Consider the following 20,125-nt stretch of genomic DNA (forward strand, 5'->3'; position numbering starts at 1 on the left):
ATCCGTTTCACCACACAGATCAAGTGGGTTGTCTTGTATCTGGCTATCAGTGGACATGTCGTCTTTACAACTGTCATATCTCTCTTCGTCCTCCGTCCCCTGTAATTCAGCGTTGATCTCCTTAACACTTGCCTCAACACCCGCCTTGGGAGGAGCAACTTTTCCAACCGCCTCCACAGGCTTTGGAAACTCCATATTTGATGTTTCAACGGAGTCAACAGATTGGGGCTGTTTGTCTGCCGTCCTCGCTTCTTCACCACCGTCAGGATCCTCCTCAACGAACTCACCACCGTTGTCGGCACCCGTTTTCTAGATGGAGTCAGTAACCTATGTCAACAGGTGTACACCAAAAATAAATGGTGGATGTGTACACCAATAATAAAATGCACACCACCTGCACAAAGTCAATCCCGGCCGTTGGTGTCATGCGGGCAGCCACCGACTCGTTTTCTTTTGGCTGTGCACCCTCCCCACCCCTCGTTGCCCTTACTTTCTGAAATTTCAAATCAGTTAATTACGCTCTCTGAGAATTGTCGAACAACAACCCTAAACCATTGCCTAAGATATAACTACCTCGTCCGCCCCCGGGATTTCAGAGTTGATATCCTTCAAAAGTGGCTCAACAAACCCCATAGGAGCAGAGACTTGTTCAAGCCTCTCTCCATCATTCTGATTTGATGTTTGACCGGACTCACCACCGTTGTCGGCACCCATTTTCTAGATGGAGTCAGTAACCTATGTCAACAGGTGTACACCAAAAATAAAATGTGGATGTGTACACCAATAATAAAATGCACATCACCTGCGCAAAGTCAATCCCGGCCGTTGGTGTCATGCGGGCAGCCACCGACTCGTTTTCTTTTGGCTGTGCACCCTCCCCACCCCTCGTTGCCCTTATTTCCTGAAATTTCAAATCAGTTAATTACACTCTCTGAGAATTGTGGAACAACAACAGACCTAAACCATTGCCTAAGATATAACTACCTCGTCCGCCCCCGGGATTTCAGAGTTGATCTCTTTCACAAGTGCCTCAACAAACCCCATAGGAGCAGAGACTTGTTCAAGCCTCTCTCCATCATTCTGATTTGATGTTTGACCGGACTCATAGCCCACCGGTGGAGCCCCTACCCATTTTTGATGGCCCTCCCCACCTTCTGGAGCACTTCTTTCCTGCATCAAATCCGTTAATAACGCACTTCAAGTAATGTACAACAATAACAGACCAAACTTAATGTGACAGATATAACTACTGTCTATGATATAATCAGTAGCGGACACGTTTCAATTCCGGTGGATGCAACCTTAGATTTCGAGGAGGGGTTTCCATCCCATGAAGGATGAAAGGAGCGTGCACTACCAACCGAACTGTAACAGTTCGGCTTTGTTTTCTCCCATGCGACTGGGGAGCCTTGCTCATACCGGTACGTTGGGTTTCTTTTCTGCCATGCCCCCGGGGAGGTTACCGCATGTTGGAAGGTAGAAGAAATCTGCAAGTTTTCACAACTATTGTTATTACCACTACTTAGCCAAACACTACACAACTAATTAAGATGCAAACGAACCTCTGCTGGTAACACATAGGACTCAGGCTCAACATCTAATACATCTCCAAACAGGACGAGGGCATTCGATTGCGTTTCTTGCTGCTGACCATCCCCCCCAGCGCTGGGTTAGAAGTCTAAGCAATAACACAATAAAACTATCTATCACATTACCTGATCGCCTTTGTTTCCGCCGGATGGTGGAAAACCAGCATTGTCAGACTCGTTTTCTTTTGCATGATCATCATCATTCTGGTGACCACTTTCTCTCTCTGATGAGGGTGGGTTCTTTCTTCTCACTTCCTGGAAAACGACAAAGGTGTCAGGACAGTAAATGACCACGAATTTGTATATTATGCGAAAAAATAACTTCGGCGTACAACCTTTGTCACCTCCTTTCTACCTCCAGATCGACGCCGAGGCAACCTTTTTTTCACACCAAGCCGAGTGCCAACCGTTTTCCTTTTTTTCCCCTTACTGTTTTACCCCTCGGTTTCACTCACAATACTATCATCAGGAGACAGAGTGCGACGCACCTGCGGATCATCCATCGCTTTCCTCTTCCTAGCGTTGCGTTAGCTCTCCTCGGGCAGACCCAAACTCTTGCAAATCAGTGTCCGCAACTCTTCAATATTGTTCTCCATCTCCTCAAACCGCTGGGATATCCAATGTTTTAAATTTTCATGCGTACACCTCTCTGAGCATTGACGATTCCCTTCTCCGCTGTTTCCAGAAGAAGAAATATCTTCAACTTCAATGGGCACTGTATTACGCGGTCGCAAATTTCTCTGGCGTACGGGAGTGGGACAAGCTCCCTCCTCCTGCGCAGCGTCTGGAACCTTAAACTTGGGGGAAAACGACTGGTCACCACCTGGAAAGTCCTCAGGTTTGAATGTTTCCCCACAAAGCAACTTCTGCACCAAAGAAGTTACTTGCCTATCTTCATTCTGGTCCACCAACATCAGCCGTTCCTCATCAGGAATCACGGTGAAGTGGACAGAGAGCTGCAGACAGGCAAAAAGCAATGGAAGACACGTTAACACCAAAAGCCGTAACCGTTTTACTTCACTGTATTTTTGCATCCGCTGTATTTACAATAAAGGGAAAACAAACTTACGTCTGGGTCTTCCTCGACAGCGACTATGTTGTTGACTGTGAGAATAGTCAACGGCGAAGAGCAAGCTCCGGGGGAATCAATGAAAGTGGCGGTGTTCCCTGCGTCGGGAATTTTATCCAATAGCAGAGGCACAACATCAAATAAGAACAACTGCAGAGCAAGTGGAAACCCATAGCAAACTGTTGTCTTTTGCGATAGCCGATAACGCATCACTTGCAGTGGGTTCTCACCTGGTGCGACAAAAAGGGGAGGCAGGAAACGCGGCACGGTCGTCAAGAACGACTCTCGACCCCACGGATACGCCAAAAAGCTCTCAACGTCTGACAGCATCTCAACGTACCTGGGCGTTAGTTTAAGATCTTTGCTACTGGGGCAGAGGACACCATCAATCAACGCGATCAGAGCCAAAGGGAGCCGTTTCTCCACAGCTAGATATTCATTTCCCAACATGTGCAGTACACTCAGGACTGTTATCTTACCGACAGCCGTATCAAAGAGCTTGTTCCACATCGTCGGAGGAACAGATTCAGATGCTTCCGAATCCGGAACATCGAAAGCTCCGCAGTTCAAACCTGTAACGTCTCGGAATTCATCCAGTGAGAAACGTAGTGGATCGGGCCCGAAGGTGAACCAGAACTCGTGTCTGCGAGCCGTAACTAGCTGTCGCCGATGAGCTTCGTAGAGTTCTGGCAGCGTACAACGGGAAGCTCAAACAGCCCCCGAAACTGGGAAGCCATCAAAGTGTCCATCGCATCCGTCCCCCTTAGAGCAGCAGCAACAGAACCGATGACGTGTGATTTTGAGTAGATGTTTACTCGCAACTTTGTCGGGTACGCACCATATGCGAACAGTCTCCGGGGCAACACAGATGAGGGCACCCCATCAGAGAATTGCCCCCCTGAGGAATCACCACCACCTGGGCCGTCCTCAGATCCAGAATCTACAAATAGAACAAAATCGATAACTCAAATAAATGGCTTCGAACACAAAACGGTGTCGACTAATCATTACTAAAGAATCTGTCCGATGACATGCAATGACGGAATCCACATGAACGGAGGTGGACGAAACACATACCCGGATAGCGCTGCTGTTTCGCAGGAGGGCGCTCCGGGAGCTCCTCGCCAGAAGATCTGGTCCGACGACGAACGGTTGTCTGACTTAGCTTGGACTTCGTCATCACTGCAGGCGTCGTCTGGGGTCTAATTATCGCCGGGGAAGATTCTCCAACGGCTGCGACAGGCTAGGGAATACAGGTGGATCTAGGTCGAAAGTCGAACAGTCCTCTCAGACTTTCACAGTAAATGAATTTACCAGAAGGTCGTTTACCGCCCAGTGTAGGTAAGACGACGAAGTTAATGACCCGGGTTTTTTAGGAACCGGGAAAGTCGCCGAAATTCTCACGTGCGAGAGGGGAGTGGCACTTCCGATATTCCTCAGCTGGAGAAAGGATCGTTTTGTCTTTTGCTTTCAAGTTGCATAGGGTCACAAATACACGCGACCCATTTGCCGAATAAAAACTTCGCGCGGCCCAAAGCCGGAATTATAAACTCGAAAGTGACCCACTTTGCCAATATTTTCTTTGTTAACCCTAGGGGTATAAATGTATATTTACCTCTTTAATGAAACATTTTGGTGATTTTGATTCTTAGAGTTTATATTTGTGACTAAAACTTTTTTAGTGATATCCTTGGGTATTTCCCAATTTAAAACTATAACTTTCTAATATAATTTTTATATTTATTATAGTATTATGATTTTGATATTTTTATAATTTTATAAAATGTAAATATTGTTAATTTATTATTTAACCGCTGCTGCATTTTGTAGTTAACCAGTCATAAATATCCCGCAAACACACCAATTTATAACCGTAAAACTAGTCTTACAAATCTCTTAAAACTGCTAGAAACCGCAACCACCCGCATCCGTAAACTCCCGCAACCATAACCGTAGCCGCTGCATTTGAACCAATCAGGCCCTAAGTCTTTCAGATTCGAAACTGAGCTAAACCAATCTATTTGGACCTGATCATGAGAGAGAGAGAGAGAGAGAGAGAGAGAGAGAGAGAGAGAGAGAGAGAGAGAGAGAGAGAGAGAGAGAGAGAGAGAGAGAGAGAGGTATTCGATTCAGGTTAAAAGTCGCGTGCCTAGCAAAACAACAAATGGGGTAAACTACCTATTTCCACACCAGAAGTATCATAAAGTAGCAGTTCCACACAATCTTTCAACCTCGACCTAGTTCCACATATTAGAAGTACTAAAACTTATTTCTCCCCAGTCAGAAAGATCAAAACTCATATCCAAATGAAGGTTTGACTTGGTTTAAATGGTTTGAACGTAAACCGATACCAAGTTAGTATGTTTTGGATCGAATTTAAAACCCATGCCAACCTGAGATCCAAATGCAAACCTGACCTACCTTCCCAATCAGACTTTGGTAAATTTTTAAAATCAGATTGTATCGATTCAATTAGGTTAGCCATTGGTTAAGTTTAAAATTTTTGAATAGTACCCCGATCTAAGTCGGATTGTGTGGATTTTAGTTCATACTTAATATATTATGAAGATACGGGTTTTGATCTTTTGGATTGGAGAGAAATAGGTTTTAATACTTTTAATATGTCGAATTAGGCCGGGTTGAAAAATTATGTAGAACTCTTACTGTATGATACTTCCGGTGTGGAAATATGTTGTTCACCTCAACAAATGAAAAATAACATTTTGCCAGTCACATCTTTTTAAATTTTTGATAAATTTTTTTAGGGAATTGTACTGACAAGATTTCTCATCATACGAATATGAAAAATAAGAAAAGTAGAAACAAAATATGTTAAAAATAAAACAAAAACAAAAACAGAAATAGAAATATAAAACAATCAGTTTACTTTACTTACAGCGCCTCACTCACTTCTCTCTCTCTCTCTCTCTCTCTCTCTCTCTCTCTCTCTCTCTCTCTCTCTCTCTATCTATCTCTCTCTCTCTCTCTCTCTCTCTCTCTATCTATCTCTCTCTCTCTCTCTCTCTCTTATGATGCCAATTGGCGATTTCGACCGACGTAAACCTACATATTCTGGCACCGGACCTCTTTGTTGGCGACGATTATGGTGCTGTGCTTTCGCCGTTTCGTCGGCGAGTCCTGATATTTGTTCAATTTCAGCTCGTAACCACATTCAAGCCAAGACCCAGCCGCAGCAGCATCAGAGGACAACTAAATCTGCTTTTATAGGTCAAAACGACCATCGCTACGGTGAGTCTGAATGGGAGAAACGGCGGAGTTTTGGTGCTGGAGCTGAGCTCGGAGGTTCTGTCAGCTAACTCGGATGTGTTCGCGGGTTTGATTGCTGAGAAGTCTCCAGGTTTGACATGCAGGATGGAAATCTCTGATGTGGAAAATCTTGGCGTTTTTAAGGAAACTGTGGAACTCATGTTTGAGGAAGGTAATGGGTGTTTACAGAGCCATTGATGTACTCGAGGTTGGAAAACTGTTTTTCTTTCTTTCTTTTGGCTCATGGAGTTTGATGGATTTTGTTGTTGTTATTACATTTGCTTGACCTGCCTTATCTTAGTTATCTACATTTGCTTGCCTGTAGAAAAACACTGCCTTTTCGCCTTGGATTCAAACCTCACACATCTTTGGCTAAACCCTTGAGCCTCAAATTGCTCCTCAAAGCATATATTTGAAGGAATCTACAATTTGTTAGGATGTAGTAGACTACATTGCTGACAAAAGTTTTTTTTATTGCTGGGTTGGGATACTGGGTACTTAATACTCTGGCTTTTAGTTATAAACCACTCTCATGATTCGTACTTCATACTGCCATTTCGGTGAATGTTTTTGGGACTCTTTGATGGGTGTGTGGAGGCCCACTGCTAAAGTTTTTTTTCTGTGAACATATCGTTGTGCCTGGTGGAGCAAACAAAGCATCTTGACCACAAACATGTAGCGGCTGGACTCAAATTTTCTAAAGCCATCTTGTCCTATCTGAAATATTTTGAAGTTGTTCCCTGGAATGAGGACGAAGAGGAAAGATTGAGGAGAGTTCTTGCACTTTATAACTTGGATGATGCTGCAACTGAAGAAATTTTAGCGAGGTTTAATTCAAACGAGACAGAGAACACACAAGAAAACTTATCAAAGCAGCTGGTTTGGTCAATAACCTCTTGCAGTGATACAAATCCTAGAAACCAGCTCAAATCTCTGGTGAACGGTATTCTTTGCAAAAGTTCAGTGTACGAGAAAGAACAGCCTGATATCAATAAGGAAGACATATACAAAGCAGGCAAGTACTGTGTCGATTCAATTGTTAAGCTGTTCGAAGAGGGAAGTAGTAGCAAGAGCGGAAAGCCATTGATTGAAGGTATATCGAGGGAAGGGGAGAACATAATTTGGCTGTTGAAAATCATGATAGACTGGGAAATAGCTGAGGAATTTGTGGAGATATGGGGGAAGGAAAGAAAGCTAGTGGAGATGCATGAGGAAGCGTCGCCAATGGTGAGGCATGAATTAAGCATAGTAACAGGGTTGATGTTTATTGAAATAGGGAAATGGAGACTGCAATGTGGAGGAGAAGCAAGAGCGGGGCTAGTAGATATGTGGTTCAAGCCAATGTTGCTAGATTTCGGGTGGCTGCAAATGGGCAAGAAGGGATTAGACATGAGGGTAGTGGAAGAAGGGATGGGGCAGACGCTTTTAACACCTATTGAAGAAGCATTATCCAGTGTTCATGGAATGTTTCAGGTGGTGCTCTAAGCATGGGACTGAGTGTCCTAATCTGGGCAAAGCATTTCAGATTCGGTGGCGTAGGCCTTTCCTTAGAGGTGCAGATTCTTCTTCTACTTGTAGGTGAAACAAAAGTGTTGAGAGACACTACTAGGGTGTTAGCTTCAATGACTGTTATCTCCTCTTGTATGTTTTCCACTTTGCTATGTTTATATAGGATGTTTCATCAAAGCTTAGTTTAATCGTATGGTTACTTTCTTCTGTCAGTTATGTGTTTCTCACAATATAATTTATATTCACTTATAAAAAAGAGGGGATACAAACACACAAACCAATTGAATCTAGGAAACCAATACAAAAAGAGATTTAAGAGGAAAATAAGCAAACTAGTGATTAAGAAAACCAATCAATTAGCTCATTTCTGCTTCTTACCACCAGCAAGAATACGCTGGATCTGAAGACCAAGGCTAAATGCTTGGTTGAAAAGAAGTCTGGTCTGAAATTCAGAGACGAACGGGAACCACTCGACAACAGTCACTGGCATGAAGATCAAAACCCCCATTATATACTCATATCCTCTTGCTAAAGCCTTGACCGAACCCCACATTCCTACAGCCTTCATTGGTGTTCTTCCCACTTGCAAGATCTGGCGGAGGAGAATGCGGGGTGCAGAGAGTAGCTATGAATTATCAGTGCATTGATTGTTTTGTGTTGTGTAGTAGACACTGTGTTTCATGTTAGAGCTAGACCTAGATGGTTGTAGTGCTATGTACTGAGTCAGTTGTTTTTGATAGTCACCCCTCTTTTTCTATTTCTGGTGAGACTGACGAGCATGAGTGATTTATATTCGATTGGTGATTTTGGGCGTTTCTACTTCTTTCTTTTTCAAATTTCAGGATTTATGTTTTATCGATATTTTTATATTTAATTCTATCTATTAGATTTATCGTTCTGGAGATGAATTTTGAGAAATAGTAAACGAAGATTTCAGAATTTTTATTTGTTTTAAGTTATTTTAAAAAATACGGGTATTACACAAACTTACAAAAATCAAAAACACCATGAAATAGACACAAACACCTATACCAAAATTTTGGGAAAATTAATGAAAACGATCAAAATGAAAAAGAATAATATAACAAAAACCTAAGATTAATACTAGATATCTAAAAAAAGAAGAAGTCGATATCTGTAAGGAAAGTCAATTGAGCTCCGAGCTTGTGAGGGGTATGATCCTAAAATTAATCAGTTTTTGGTAAACACCCAAATTAGGGTGTCAGCCAATAAAGTTGTACTATAATACATTTGTTAGATATAAAAGAATATACAAATGAACAAGAATACGAAAAAAATATGTATGTTGGCTAACTTGGATCCTCTAGACCATATATGGCATTTGGTTGATCATGGGAGTGCACCGGACTATCAGGCAAATCCATGTCATCATCTTGTGCCCATGGCCCAACATACTGCTGAACCACAAGGACCGAGACAGTGGCTGCAAAATCTGAAGATGCAAGCAAATCTCCAATGGCACCAAGCTCAGGACATTCACTCCAATCAGTTAAACCAGCGGTGAGAGGAGACGACATTTCTTCTCCTCTTCCAACTATAAAGAGATCATGAGAACTATCCATTGATCTCACAGCTGCAACCGTCTCTTCTCCATTGCTAACCACTTTGTCGATATAAACAATTGTCTCGTACTCCGCATTTGCTGCTCTGAAGGTATTGACGTACTCATCATCAAGCTGTCTTTGCTTCTTCATGTCCACATTCATATTTCTGTCCGTCTCGTTGGTTGCACGTGTCGAAGCGGCATCTGTTACATCTTCATCAGGAATAAAGCGTAACACGGTTAAAGAAATCCCTGGATGTTCAGCCATTCTCCAAGCATAAGCTAAAGCTTCTCTATCGTCTGGTCCACCGAAAAACAGAACAGCAACTTGGAGAGAGATAGTGTTCGAGGTCAATCTTGTGGCACCATTTAGTCCTCTGTCAACGAGTATTCCAACGGAACAAGGTGAGTTTCCGAGAAGGTTTTGGTTAACTAAACGGTAAGCTGGGTTGGTTGCTTCCATTCCTCCATCCACCGTTTGTTGTTTGTGAAATGGTATAATTATAAAGGAAACACGTTTGTCCTCTGCTAAGCTACATACATCTTCGTGCATTGTTGAATAAGGAGAAATAGCTGTCAACGGTTGAACAGCAACAAAGGCAGCATGTTGTTCATAATTCTCAAAGGCATTGATGATGTGATCTGATTGAGCTTGTGTCCTGTTAAGCGCTGGTTTTCCCGATTTCCGAGTGTTGTGGACAATCAGCATAGCAGATGCTCTACCAGTGAGCTCAACAAGATGGAGAACGTAGATGCATATGGGAGATCTCTTTGTAGGATGTGAAGCTTCAAGAAGGTTGATTATAGTGGGAACGTTACGTGGTGTGTGGATGCATACCAGTACTCGAAGCTCACTGTCTGGCTTTGTTTGTTGAATTGTCCGTCTCTTGTACGAAACAGAACGTTTTACTGGTTTGTAAAGGATAGTTACAATAGGAGTTATAACTCCAGTCATAACCAAGGCTATAAGCACCATTGTAGCAAATGTCTCATCATCTAAAACCTTTTGGTCTTTGCCAACATTAAGGACTATCATTTCAACAAGACCTTTAGTGTTTAATAGCAATCCAAGAGTTATACCTTCGCGAACCGGCATTCCATGGAAAAAGGCAACAACGACAGTACCGATGACTTTTCCAGTACATGCGAGGAATATAACAAGAAAGAGAGTTACCCAAGTGGCAGGCCCTTGGATGGCAGCTACATTAGTCTTAAGACCACTTATGGCAAAGAAGAGAGGTAAGAGAAGTCCAGAGACAAAATCTTCAAGTTTCTCGATGAGGGTAAGACCAAGAGGTCCATTGGGGATCACAAGACCAAACACAAAAGCACCAAAGACTGAATGTGTTCCTATTGAATCGGTAATGAAACCACATATCATAACTCCTGTCAAGATGAGACAAATGTAGAACTCACTAAAGTTCTCGCCTTCAGGGGTTTTCCGTATAATCCAAGAAATGCCTGGTCTCACAACAAAGACGCAAATGGCAATAAAAGCTGCACTAGAGATCATGACCCAAAGAGAGGCAAATGAAGATTTTTCACTCTCTGCCAATGCGATTGCCAAAGCTAGGAGAATCCAAGCAAACATGTCATTTACCAAGGCCGCAGACATGGATATCCGACCAATCTCGGTATTGATGAGCTTGAGCTCAGCAAGAATCCTTGCAAGGACCGGAAATGCTGTTACCGAGAGAGCTACACCAAGGAAGAGTATATATGTGCCTTGCCCCAAATGGTCCTCTGTTCTTTGCATTGAGAAAGAGAAAGCAGCACCAATGACGAATGGTAAGACCATACCACCAAGTGCGATTGTTAGTGCTCGCTTCCCTGTCTTGCGTACCACCATAATGTCCATCTCAACACCCACCAGGAACAAAAAGTAAAGTAAACCAACATTTGCCATTGTTTCAAGGACCATCACACTTCTTTGTGGGAATATGGTGTTTGCGAATTTATCATAACGCCCAAGCACCGATGGCCCCAACACAATTCCTCCCTGTAAAATTAAGATCAATGATATTGTTTTAGGCTAATCTTGTAAGACTAATTGGCAATAAGGCAAAAAAAAAATTATCTACACGTCTGATATGGGATATTCTAACAAATGTGTGGCGGCCTACTCACAAGGATCTCAGAGATAACACGAGGTTGGCGAAAGGGTTTGAGTACAAAGACAAAAAATCGAGTGACAACAACGACCAATGTAAGCTGAAGAACAAAGAGGGGCAGGGAGAAATCGAGAGGATTATCTCCTTGCCAAACTCCATTGGTGGTGATCATGCTTGGCGCGTAACATATTATTGAAGTTTCTGTGCTGTTTTCTTCAGCCATTTTTTTCTGCAAATTAAATTGTTTGGAAGGTCTGTTCTGTTACATATGCAAGAGCACATACATAGGCATATGTTTGAAAGTAAATGGATTCAATGTTGGTGGTATTCCGTATCATCCTCTCAGCTCAACGAGTCAAACATTAGTATTTCCATCTCTATTTTTGGTCTTCTCTCTTTATTAGATGAACCTCAATTTTTTTTCAAGATTTTAGTTTTTCAAAATGAATTAATATTTTATTTATTTAGTTATATGTTTTTCCTCTCTCAGATAGAGACGTCAGACGGGCCAATCCGCATCCAAGTAGCCCAACCCGTAGGGGTTCAACTTTCATGCGGTTACGCGGATCGGCCCACTGCGAGTTGTGGTTTGTATATATACGTCAAAGCCCGCCCACCCTAGCTAAGCGGTTTTGTGGGCCAATCCGCAAGTTTAAAATATGTTAAGTAGCTCCCATCTTATGAATGTCATTTTAAAATATGTTATGTAGTTTATGCTATGAATGTCATTTTAGAATGAATGTGACTTATAAAAGAGAATTCATTAATTTTTTTTTGTAAATGATATACATTAGGGCATTAAATTGAAAAACATTCATTTAAAAAAAAAGAAACCATAAGAAAATTGTTGAGAAATGAGAGAGTATAAAAAATATATATTTTACATATAATATGTTAATTTTTCGTTATCATCTAACACTTGCGATTAGAAATTAACAAGGTTAAGAATAACCAATTCATTAATATATAATGAATTGAGATACAAAAGCCAAATATCCTCCTAAGCCTATATCAGCTGATATAAAGCAAGTGAAAGTTAAAGTGTTTGGATATTTGATTACAGGATTCACTTCTTTGTGTTTGTTTGTAATAATTAGACTCTAAAGTTACTAAGAGAAACATAAAACCTAATTTATGTTGTACAAATATGAAATGTGATTCTACTGCTCCCCTGTTTCATTCTCGGACAGCTCTGAAGAAACTGCAGGATAAATTAAAGATGTTGAAATCAGAGCTCCGGCGGCTGAATAGAGAGTCTTTTGGAGACTTGCCAGCGAGAGTTAAAGTGGCTTTGGAGGTTCTCTGTGATAAGCAGAATAATGCAATGAGGAACCATTGTACCGCTACATTTGAGGAAGCTTCTGATGCGTGGGAGCACTGGCATCACCTGTCTGGAATTGAAGAGCAATTTTTCTATCAAAAATCCCGAGTAAAATGGCTGGATCTTGGCGATAGAAATACAAATTTCTATCACAAAACGTGTCAAACCCGTACCTCTCGTATCACTATCCGTAGGCTGATCACTTCAGATGGAAGGGTTCTAACTGAGCTGGCTGATATTAAAAAAGAGGCGGTTGATTACTATGAGGGGTTCCTTCAAGAGCCAGGGCACTCGGGGTTGGAGGATATTACTGAGGACAGGTTAAGTGATCTGCTAGACTATCCTTGCAGTGAAGCAGAAGCAGCTTCTTTAGTTGGCCCTGTTCAAGCTCAGGAAGTTAAAGAAGCTTTATTTTCGATGCTAGAAAACAAGGCGCCGGGGCCTGATGGTTAACCTATGGAGTTCTACAAAGCAGCGTGGCCAGTTGTGGGTAAAGATTTAGTGATTGCTGTCCAGTCTTTCTTTTTATATGGCTTCATGCCTCGGAGCACAAATGCTACTCTCCTGTCCCTTGTACCGAAAACGACAAGTGCAGAGAAGATGAGTGATTTCAGACCAATATCGTGCTGTAATGTGATATATAAGCTCATCTCCAAAATCATGGCTCACCGGGTCAAAGGTATTCTCCCAGTGGCTATTGTGCAGAATCAATGTGCATTTGTTCAAGGCAGGTTGCTGCTAGAAAACGTTCTCTTGGCCACGGAATTGGTGAAGGATTATCACAAACCTCAAGTATCCTCTCGCTCAGCAATCAAGTTGGATATTTCAAAAGCTTTTGACACCGTCAAGTGGACATTCATTGAAGCAGTTCTCCGAGCGATGCGCTTGCCAGATATGTTCGTAACCTGGATAATGAAGTGTATCAGTACTGCGATGTTCTCTGTCTCTATCAATGGTGAGTTGGAAGGATTCTTTCCGAGCTCTAGAGGAATTCGCCAAGGTTGTTCCTTATCACGGTATCTGTACGTCATCGTCAGTAACGTTCTCTCAAAGCTTCTCAACAAAGCTATCATGGAGGGAAATATAGGATACCACCCCATGTGTAGAGTGGTTAATCTCTCGCATCTTAGCTTTGCCGACGACATTATGGTCTTCACTGATGGTTCTCCCACATCCTAAGCAATAAGTATAGATCTATCATGAATATCACAACAAGGCAGATCTAAAGTTTGGGGCTAATCCCACAAACCTATCTGAACCCTGGATCTAACAGGTGGATCTACTCAGACATGAAAACAGAAATCATAGATGAATAGATATAAAACTGAAATAGAATAGATAAGAAAACCAATGGAGTTCCAGGAGGACTCTGATAGGAGTTCCTACCTTCTCTCCTCTAGAGAAACAATGAAAATTGAAAGCGTAAAGAAGTCTAGAAATGTGTAAAATGCGTAGCCGTCAACAATGGCTTAGAAATAACATAAATAGGATTTCTGGTCGTCCAAAGGTATTCTGGTAATTTGTGGTTACTTCTGGGCTTCACGCTGTCATAAAATATACAAGGCCCACGATCTGGGATCTCCATCGATCGGCGTGCAGAGTGCTGCATCGATCGACGTGGCTTCCTCTTCTCGGCAGCTTCCTCTCGCGAGGCAGACTGACCACTCTTCAGTAAAACGGGCATAACTTCTGTTACAGGATACTGATTGACCTGAGAACGGTGGCATTGGAAAGCTAACTCAAAGCTCTATCTTGTGTCAAAATATGGGCTCAATAAAACGGTCGGAAGGTCTTCATCCATAGCTAAATATCTGACGCGTCTGTGCAACTCTACACCTCCAAAGGCTCCAAAAGACTCCAAAATCACCATATTTCTCCTAAACGTCCCTCAACCTGTAAATACTCTAAATAGACTCCAAAACATAATAATTGTATCTTAAAACACTTTAAAACACTTATAGACCATGATTAAAAATGGGTAAAATATATGGTCTATCAATTATATTGTTATATTTTGCAACAAATGATGGGAACAAGAAGTTTCGGAGATAATATTTTGCAATCTTCATTTGACATGACATGAATTTATCATTACACTTGCATTTATAGTAATTTTAATGAAAATGGTAATATTTAGTAATTTTAATTTCTGTTATTTAATGATTTATTACCGCAACTATACATGTTGTAACTCTTCCATTTAAGAGTGACCCGATTTGATAGATGGTTCCAGATTTGATAGACGGCTTTGATTTATCACCCCAACTATACAAATTTGCATGATTTTTACGGCAACAGTCGCATGCCTTGGATTTGAAACTGTGTATAACTTTAATTGATAAAATTATATAACTTTGTATAAGTAACTGAAATTAAAACTTTACATTGTCTAATATATGAAATAAAACAAAATTTTAACCATTTAGATAGTCTAAATATATGAAACAATGTAAAATTTTAAGAAATTTAGATATTTTTTGTTTATATTTTGCAAGAAATGATAGCAACAAGCAGTATCAGAGATAATATTCTACAATCTTCATTTGGCGTGACACGAGTTCATCATTACACTTGCATTTAAACCGCCACAACACTAAACGTCTACAATCATCCTTACATTTGCTTTTAAACTCCACCGCGAAAGTTAAAACGACTCCTTCACTATGGATAGAACATTTCTCTGTAAAATTCACCAAAAAATATTCATCATCTCTCAACAAACAATATGACACACTACAATAGTTATTCTGAAGTTTCTTATAACGAGGAGATCACGTATTGGCATTTCAGAGTCAAAATAAACAGGATCTGCCCTTTCTATTCCTATGTTACCGGCAACGGACCACACTAGACTTATATCCTAGCAGATGAGATGTAAGCGTTAAATCATAATCTCTAATGGTCTAATATCATGCAACAATGAAAAATAAAAACTTGATCCGTGAACTTTATCTATGCAGGGAACCAAGATGGAAATGACCATTTATGGAGGATATGAAGATAGGTTTAGAGGCCAAAATGGGTGGAAATCTTTTGGGTAGATGTTCACTGTGCCTATCCAGGTTTCCAGGCAACAAACTCTCGGTTCACACTAAATTCTACGCGCCATACGCAAGTCCACATCATCGATCCTCTGAACAATCGGCTTTACATGGACTTCAAAAACATCCATGAAATCCCTCACATGAACCACATGGACCGAAACTGTCCCATAGGTATGAATGCTAACTACCAAAATTAAAATATATTTCAGATATTTAGATGTAAGTAAGAGAAGCGAAAAAACTTGTCTCATAGATATAATAAGAGTGGTCTTCAACACGAAATCCCATTTCGATGACCTTGCAAGGCCAAAGATGGTGTTTTACATAAGGGACAACATGTAAGTAGAAAGTAACATATGATCAAAGCAAAATTTATACATTAGTGTAACTGACACACTTTGTTTTATTCATCATAGTGAGAGTCAGATAAAGTGTGTGACAACTGGCGATCATGCTTATGCGTATGAATGGGAGAGCAGATCAATGACAGGATAATGGCAGATGTACTGCTTCTGCCTTTTTCTCGTAATCTGTCACCATTCACGTTTTTTTATTTAAAGTTAAAACAATAGCATGACAACTGCACTAAAAACTAAAAACTAAAAACTTTTTGTCAAAACAAAAAAAAACTGCACTAAAAACTGTTTTTTTTTGTCTTTTTGTGCCCAAAAGCAGTCCTCCTGCTTTTAATTATGTACACCCGGATTTTGAAGCTGTTCAAGCTACTGTCTCTTTTTTAATCCAATAAATGATTTTATATAAATAAAATTAATTTTAAAACTATGTACTTGTTTTCTATAAATAATGCATACCATCAGATTCTTCTCGTTCTTGCTCATTGCTACGTAAGTTTTACATATTTTTATTATACTTATATAATAGTATATACTAATTAAGTTAAAATATATAAGATTTACTTTTTTGGTCTTTATATCCTATAGTTTTTCTTATAATACATGCACGCAAATATTAATATAATATATATATATATATATATATGTATGTATTAACTGAAAATAGAAAATGTGTAACATTTTAATTTCATACATAGTATAAACAAAGAGTCTGTATATATAAATATTTTCAAAAATTTTAATTTTAGTGTATAAATTATTTACATAATTAAATTAGAATGAAGAGAAAAAAAATAATATATATATATATATATATATATATATATATATGAGCATGCTTATTTTAGAAAAACAATATACTATAAGTATTAGAAAAAATAATGGAAAGATATAATTTTATTAGAATTACAAATTATTTTGATGAAGATTTTGTTGAAGTAATGAGACACACAAATATCAGCAAAAAGGGTTTCAAAAGTGATCTAAATAACATGGAGACTGTAAACATGGCTAATGGAGATCATATGACGAACATTAAAGATAATATTGTATAAATGGTATGAGAAAATCAAAATACTTTGCATTCAATTATTTTATTTTTGTTATGCATTGTTTATATATTATGTGTTTTGATATTTTGGTGTAATTATTATTATTTAAATATATGATCTGCATTTTTGAACTCCTTTTACCATTCATAACTAAAATAAATTACTTAATCTGCTTGATTTGCATCTCTCCTGCATGATCTATATGATCTGCTTGATCTGCACTTGTTCTGCTTGATCTGCATGATCTGCTTGATATGCACCGCTTGAACTGTTTTTACCATTCGGAACCTATGCCTTCCGGGATGGTCTTGAAAAAATGTCGGGTCGTGGTCCTTAAGATGTGGAGGGTCTAGAGATTTTTCCAGTAAGTGTAGTTTATATGTTTAGTTTTAAATGTGATAGTTGAGTAAAACGTTTACTAAACTCATTTATGCAGGTTATTTTGGTCTTCCTGAACTATGGCTTGAGACCGATGGTAGATTATCTGACTTCAGGTTCAATCCGCTTTTGCCGGAGGTTGAGGAATTCAGCCAATCGGTCAATAACAGTGACCCTTATTTTTGGTTTTATCTTATGTATTAACGTTTCTGATACTTGTTAGGGTGTGCTGAAACTTGGTTTGTGATGTTGAATGCTCATATTTTATGTTGGGCTTGTGCTTATGTGTCATAAAACTGGTTTTGTTAGCTTTTGTAATTATCCAACTGCGTAAAATCTTGAAAAATTTGAAGTTACCATGAAGTTCGTGTTCGTATAAGCAGGTCAAATTTTATGTTAGTTTCACATTCTTAGTTGTCCAACATCGTAAACATTAGAGAAACTTTTTCAATTCACCAAACTTCATAGTAGTAGTCCAACCTCTGAAGTTACCATGAAGTTCGTGTTCGTATAAGCATGTCAAATTTTGTGTTAGTTTCACTTTCCCAGTTGTCCAACATCGTAAACATTAGAGAAGCTTTTTCAATTGACCAAACTTCGTAGTAGTCCAACTTCGCATAACTTAGGAGAAACTAACGAAAAACTTAGAAAAAACAAAAAGTTTAATTTTGTCACTAATCCCAATTACTTGTACATCAGAATTCCTAGAACTACGACGACATTGATGATAATAAGACAACCTCTTGATATAATTATCTTAGGCTTTATTTTGGGACCTGCACTTCTTATTGTTGCTTTGAGCAATTAAACTTCTTCTTCAAGGGTTTGAACTTGATAGTCCAACTGTTGAATCTCATCGGTGAAAGCTTCACCAACCCATTTGGAGACGTGATCGTCGTTTTCGAGCTACATCATTTTGTTCAAAAAATTTAAACGTGTAGCTTAATAAGAACAATCATTCAATAACTAAAGCTATACGGGACGTACCCTCCTTTTATACGCAAAGAAACACCAATAATACCAGCGATATGGATTTGGACCGGATTTGGAGATGAACTCGATGATGCTCTCCCTGCACCAACACATGTTAGGTATTCCCAGAGTTCTTACTCATCGCTGACCACCGGTAATACCCCTAGTCGTGGAAGATGATCGGACGTTACTAGGTTGAATAGGGTTGTTCGACATTATTTCTCTTTCAATTGGGGGATTCGGTTGAGAGAGATAGATAGAGACATACATGGAAATGGGGAAGAGCGAGAAAGTGGAAGATAGAGAGAATGAGAAAAACACAAAAATAAGGGTTTTAAGTCTTAGCCCATTCGGAAGAGGGGGAAGAGTGAAATTAGAAATTCAAAAATCTGGTGGGCGGGAAATTTATAGCCTAGTTTTTTCGTCATTGAAGGTGCATCAAAGTTGTATTTTATAATTTTTTCCATTTATATTAGTTTTACTCTACTTGAATGACTCATTTTATGGTTATACCAGTTATTTTATGTATACTAGATTCATTTCTCATTTGATCATGTAAACATAAACTCGATTTCATTCCCTAGTAAGTTTTCAAATGAGACAAGGTGAATATTAAAGAAAAAGCTAAAAGAAGACAATGTAATTCCGACTACATGATGACTAGTAAACAATGAGATGGATTTTTTTTTTGTTCTGATTAAATCATAATAAACACAAAATAACTCATAACAATATAATCTTACTACTTTCCTGACTTATTAAGAAGTTTAAAATTTTGCAATCCTATTACTCATGTTACCTATCGTACTTATACCAGTAAAGAAATTTTTTTTACTTAGTTACACAATCACAAAATACAAATCCCATACAATAAAAACATTCAAAATGAAAATGAAAGGTTTACAACCTACTCCTCTTGTGTTTCTTGTAGGGATCTTCATTTTGTTCCTTCTGTTCCAAACCAGTGCCCACATTCTCTTCTTCTCTATATCCACTCTCACACTCACTGATATCACTAAAATTACTCTAAAGAGTGTTACTCTCATCAAAAGAGGTTCAGATGTAGTACTTAGGGATCAAATCCACATAGACTCTAGGATTACTCAACAGACTTAAATAATTAGAAATGATAGACTAAGATAGACTAAAATTTTTTAATAGTTTTAAAAGCAATAAATGATAAATCGAAAACAATAGTGATTCAATAGATTGAATTGAAGTGGTTTCAAGATTGGGAAAGCAGCTAGATTCAGGCAATTCTCAGGTATAAAACGTATGCACTTAGTTTAGACTAAAGGGTTTGATGGTTTTTGAACTAAACAATGATTTAACCGGATAGGTTATCTTCGCTAGATCTCGGATCTCAACTGTCGTATTTTGATCTCGAGAGAGTGTCGATCGGTGTGACTTAATGTACATCTACCGATACACCTTTGTAACGATCGACCGACAGAACGATAGTTGCGTCGATCGATGGTTATTCTAGCGAGCTCTGCGAACGGGTTTAACTTGTTCTCTAACCTTCTCAGACCAACTGTCGTTGCACCTGAGTTAGTTAGATCAGGCAAATGGGTTCAGGTATTGAGGGGAAACGGTTAGTTGGACTCAATTAATCCTAAGATCTAAAATGAAGGTGATCAATCTCAATTTTAGCATTAAGTCCATAAGCAATGAAAGAACAATCAAAACACCTTTTTGATAGTCATATTAGAAGTACATAATTTCAACCATGGTGAGAAACCTAAATCTAACAATTGGTTTACTCAAACATATTCATGAGAGACAAAGTCATGATGGTGTGAAATAAACTCAAATGAAACATAGAACACAAATAGATAGAGTAATAGAAATAAAGGAGTTCAAGATCTTCTCTGTTTTGCAGTCTCAGATCGATCT

The 20,125-nt window shown here is 39.3% G+C and overlaps 2 protein-coding genes across 2 annotated transcripts; one reads left to right on the forward strand and one right to left on the reverse strand.

Moving 5' to 3' along the window:
• Nucleotides 1-477: 477 nt before the first annotated feature.
• Nucleotides 478-7,646, forward strand: LOC103849827 (BTB/POZ domain-containing protein At2g13690). Its single transcript, XM_033274895.1, is given in 5 exon segments — nucleotides 478-5,895; nucleotides 5,897-6,101; nucleotides 6,103-6,133; nucleotides 6,583-7,362; nucleotides 7,364-7,646. Coding segments are annotated over 5 exon segments (1,365 nt in total). The 5' UTR covers nucleotides 478-5,690; the 3' UTR covers nucleotides 7,508-7,646.
• Nucleotides 7,153-19,872, reverse strand: LOC103849826 (cation/H(+) antiporter 15). Its single transcript, XM_009126552.3, has 2 exons — nucleotides 11,126-19,872; nucleotides 7,153-10,997 (listed from the first exon to the last, which is right to left on the reverse strand). The coding sequence occupies exons 1-2, from the start codon at nucleotides 11,330-11,332 to the stop codon at nucleotides 8,745-8,747; spliced, it is 2,460 nt and encodes an 819-aa protein (XP_009124800.1). The 5' UTR covers nucleotides 11,333-19,872; the 3' UTR covers nucleotides 7,153-8,744.
• Nucleotides 19,873-20,125: the final 253 nt, after the last annotated feature.

Source organism: Brassica rapa, chromosome A07, assembly GCF_000309985.2.
Source record: "Brassica rapa cultivar Chiifu-401-42 chromosome A07, CAAS_Brap_v3.01, whole genome shotgun sequence".
NCBI lineage: Eukaryota > Viridiplantae > Streptophyta > Magnoliopsida > Brassicales > Brassicaceae > Brassica > Brassica rapa.

What these genes read in the sequence shown, in the direction of transcription:
- LOC103849826 (XM_009126552.3), bottom strand. Translation starts at nt 11,332, where the DNA reads ATGGCTGAAGAAAACAGCACAGAAACTTCAATAATATGTTACGCGCCA. An exon ending in GTGTTATCTCTGAGATCCTT is followed by an intron (nt 10,998 to 11,125) that starts GTGAGTAGGCCG and finishes TTAATTTTACAG; the next exon opens with GGAGGAATTGTGTTGGGGCC.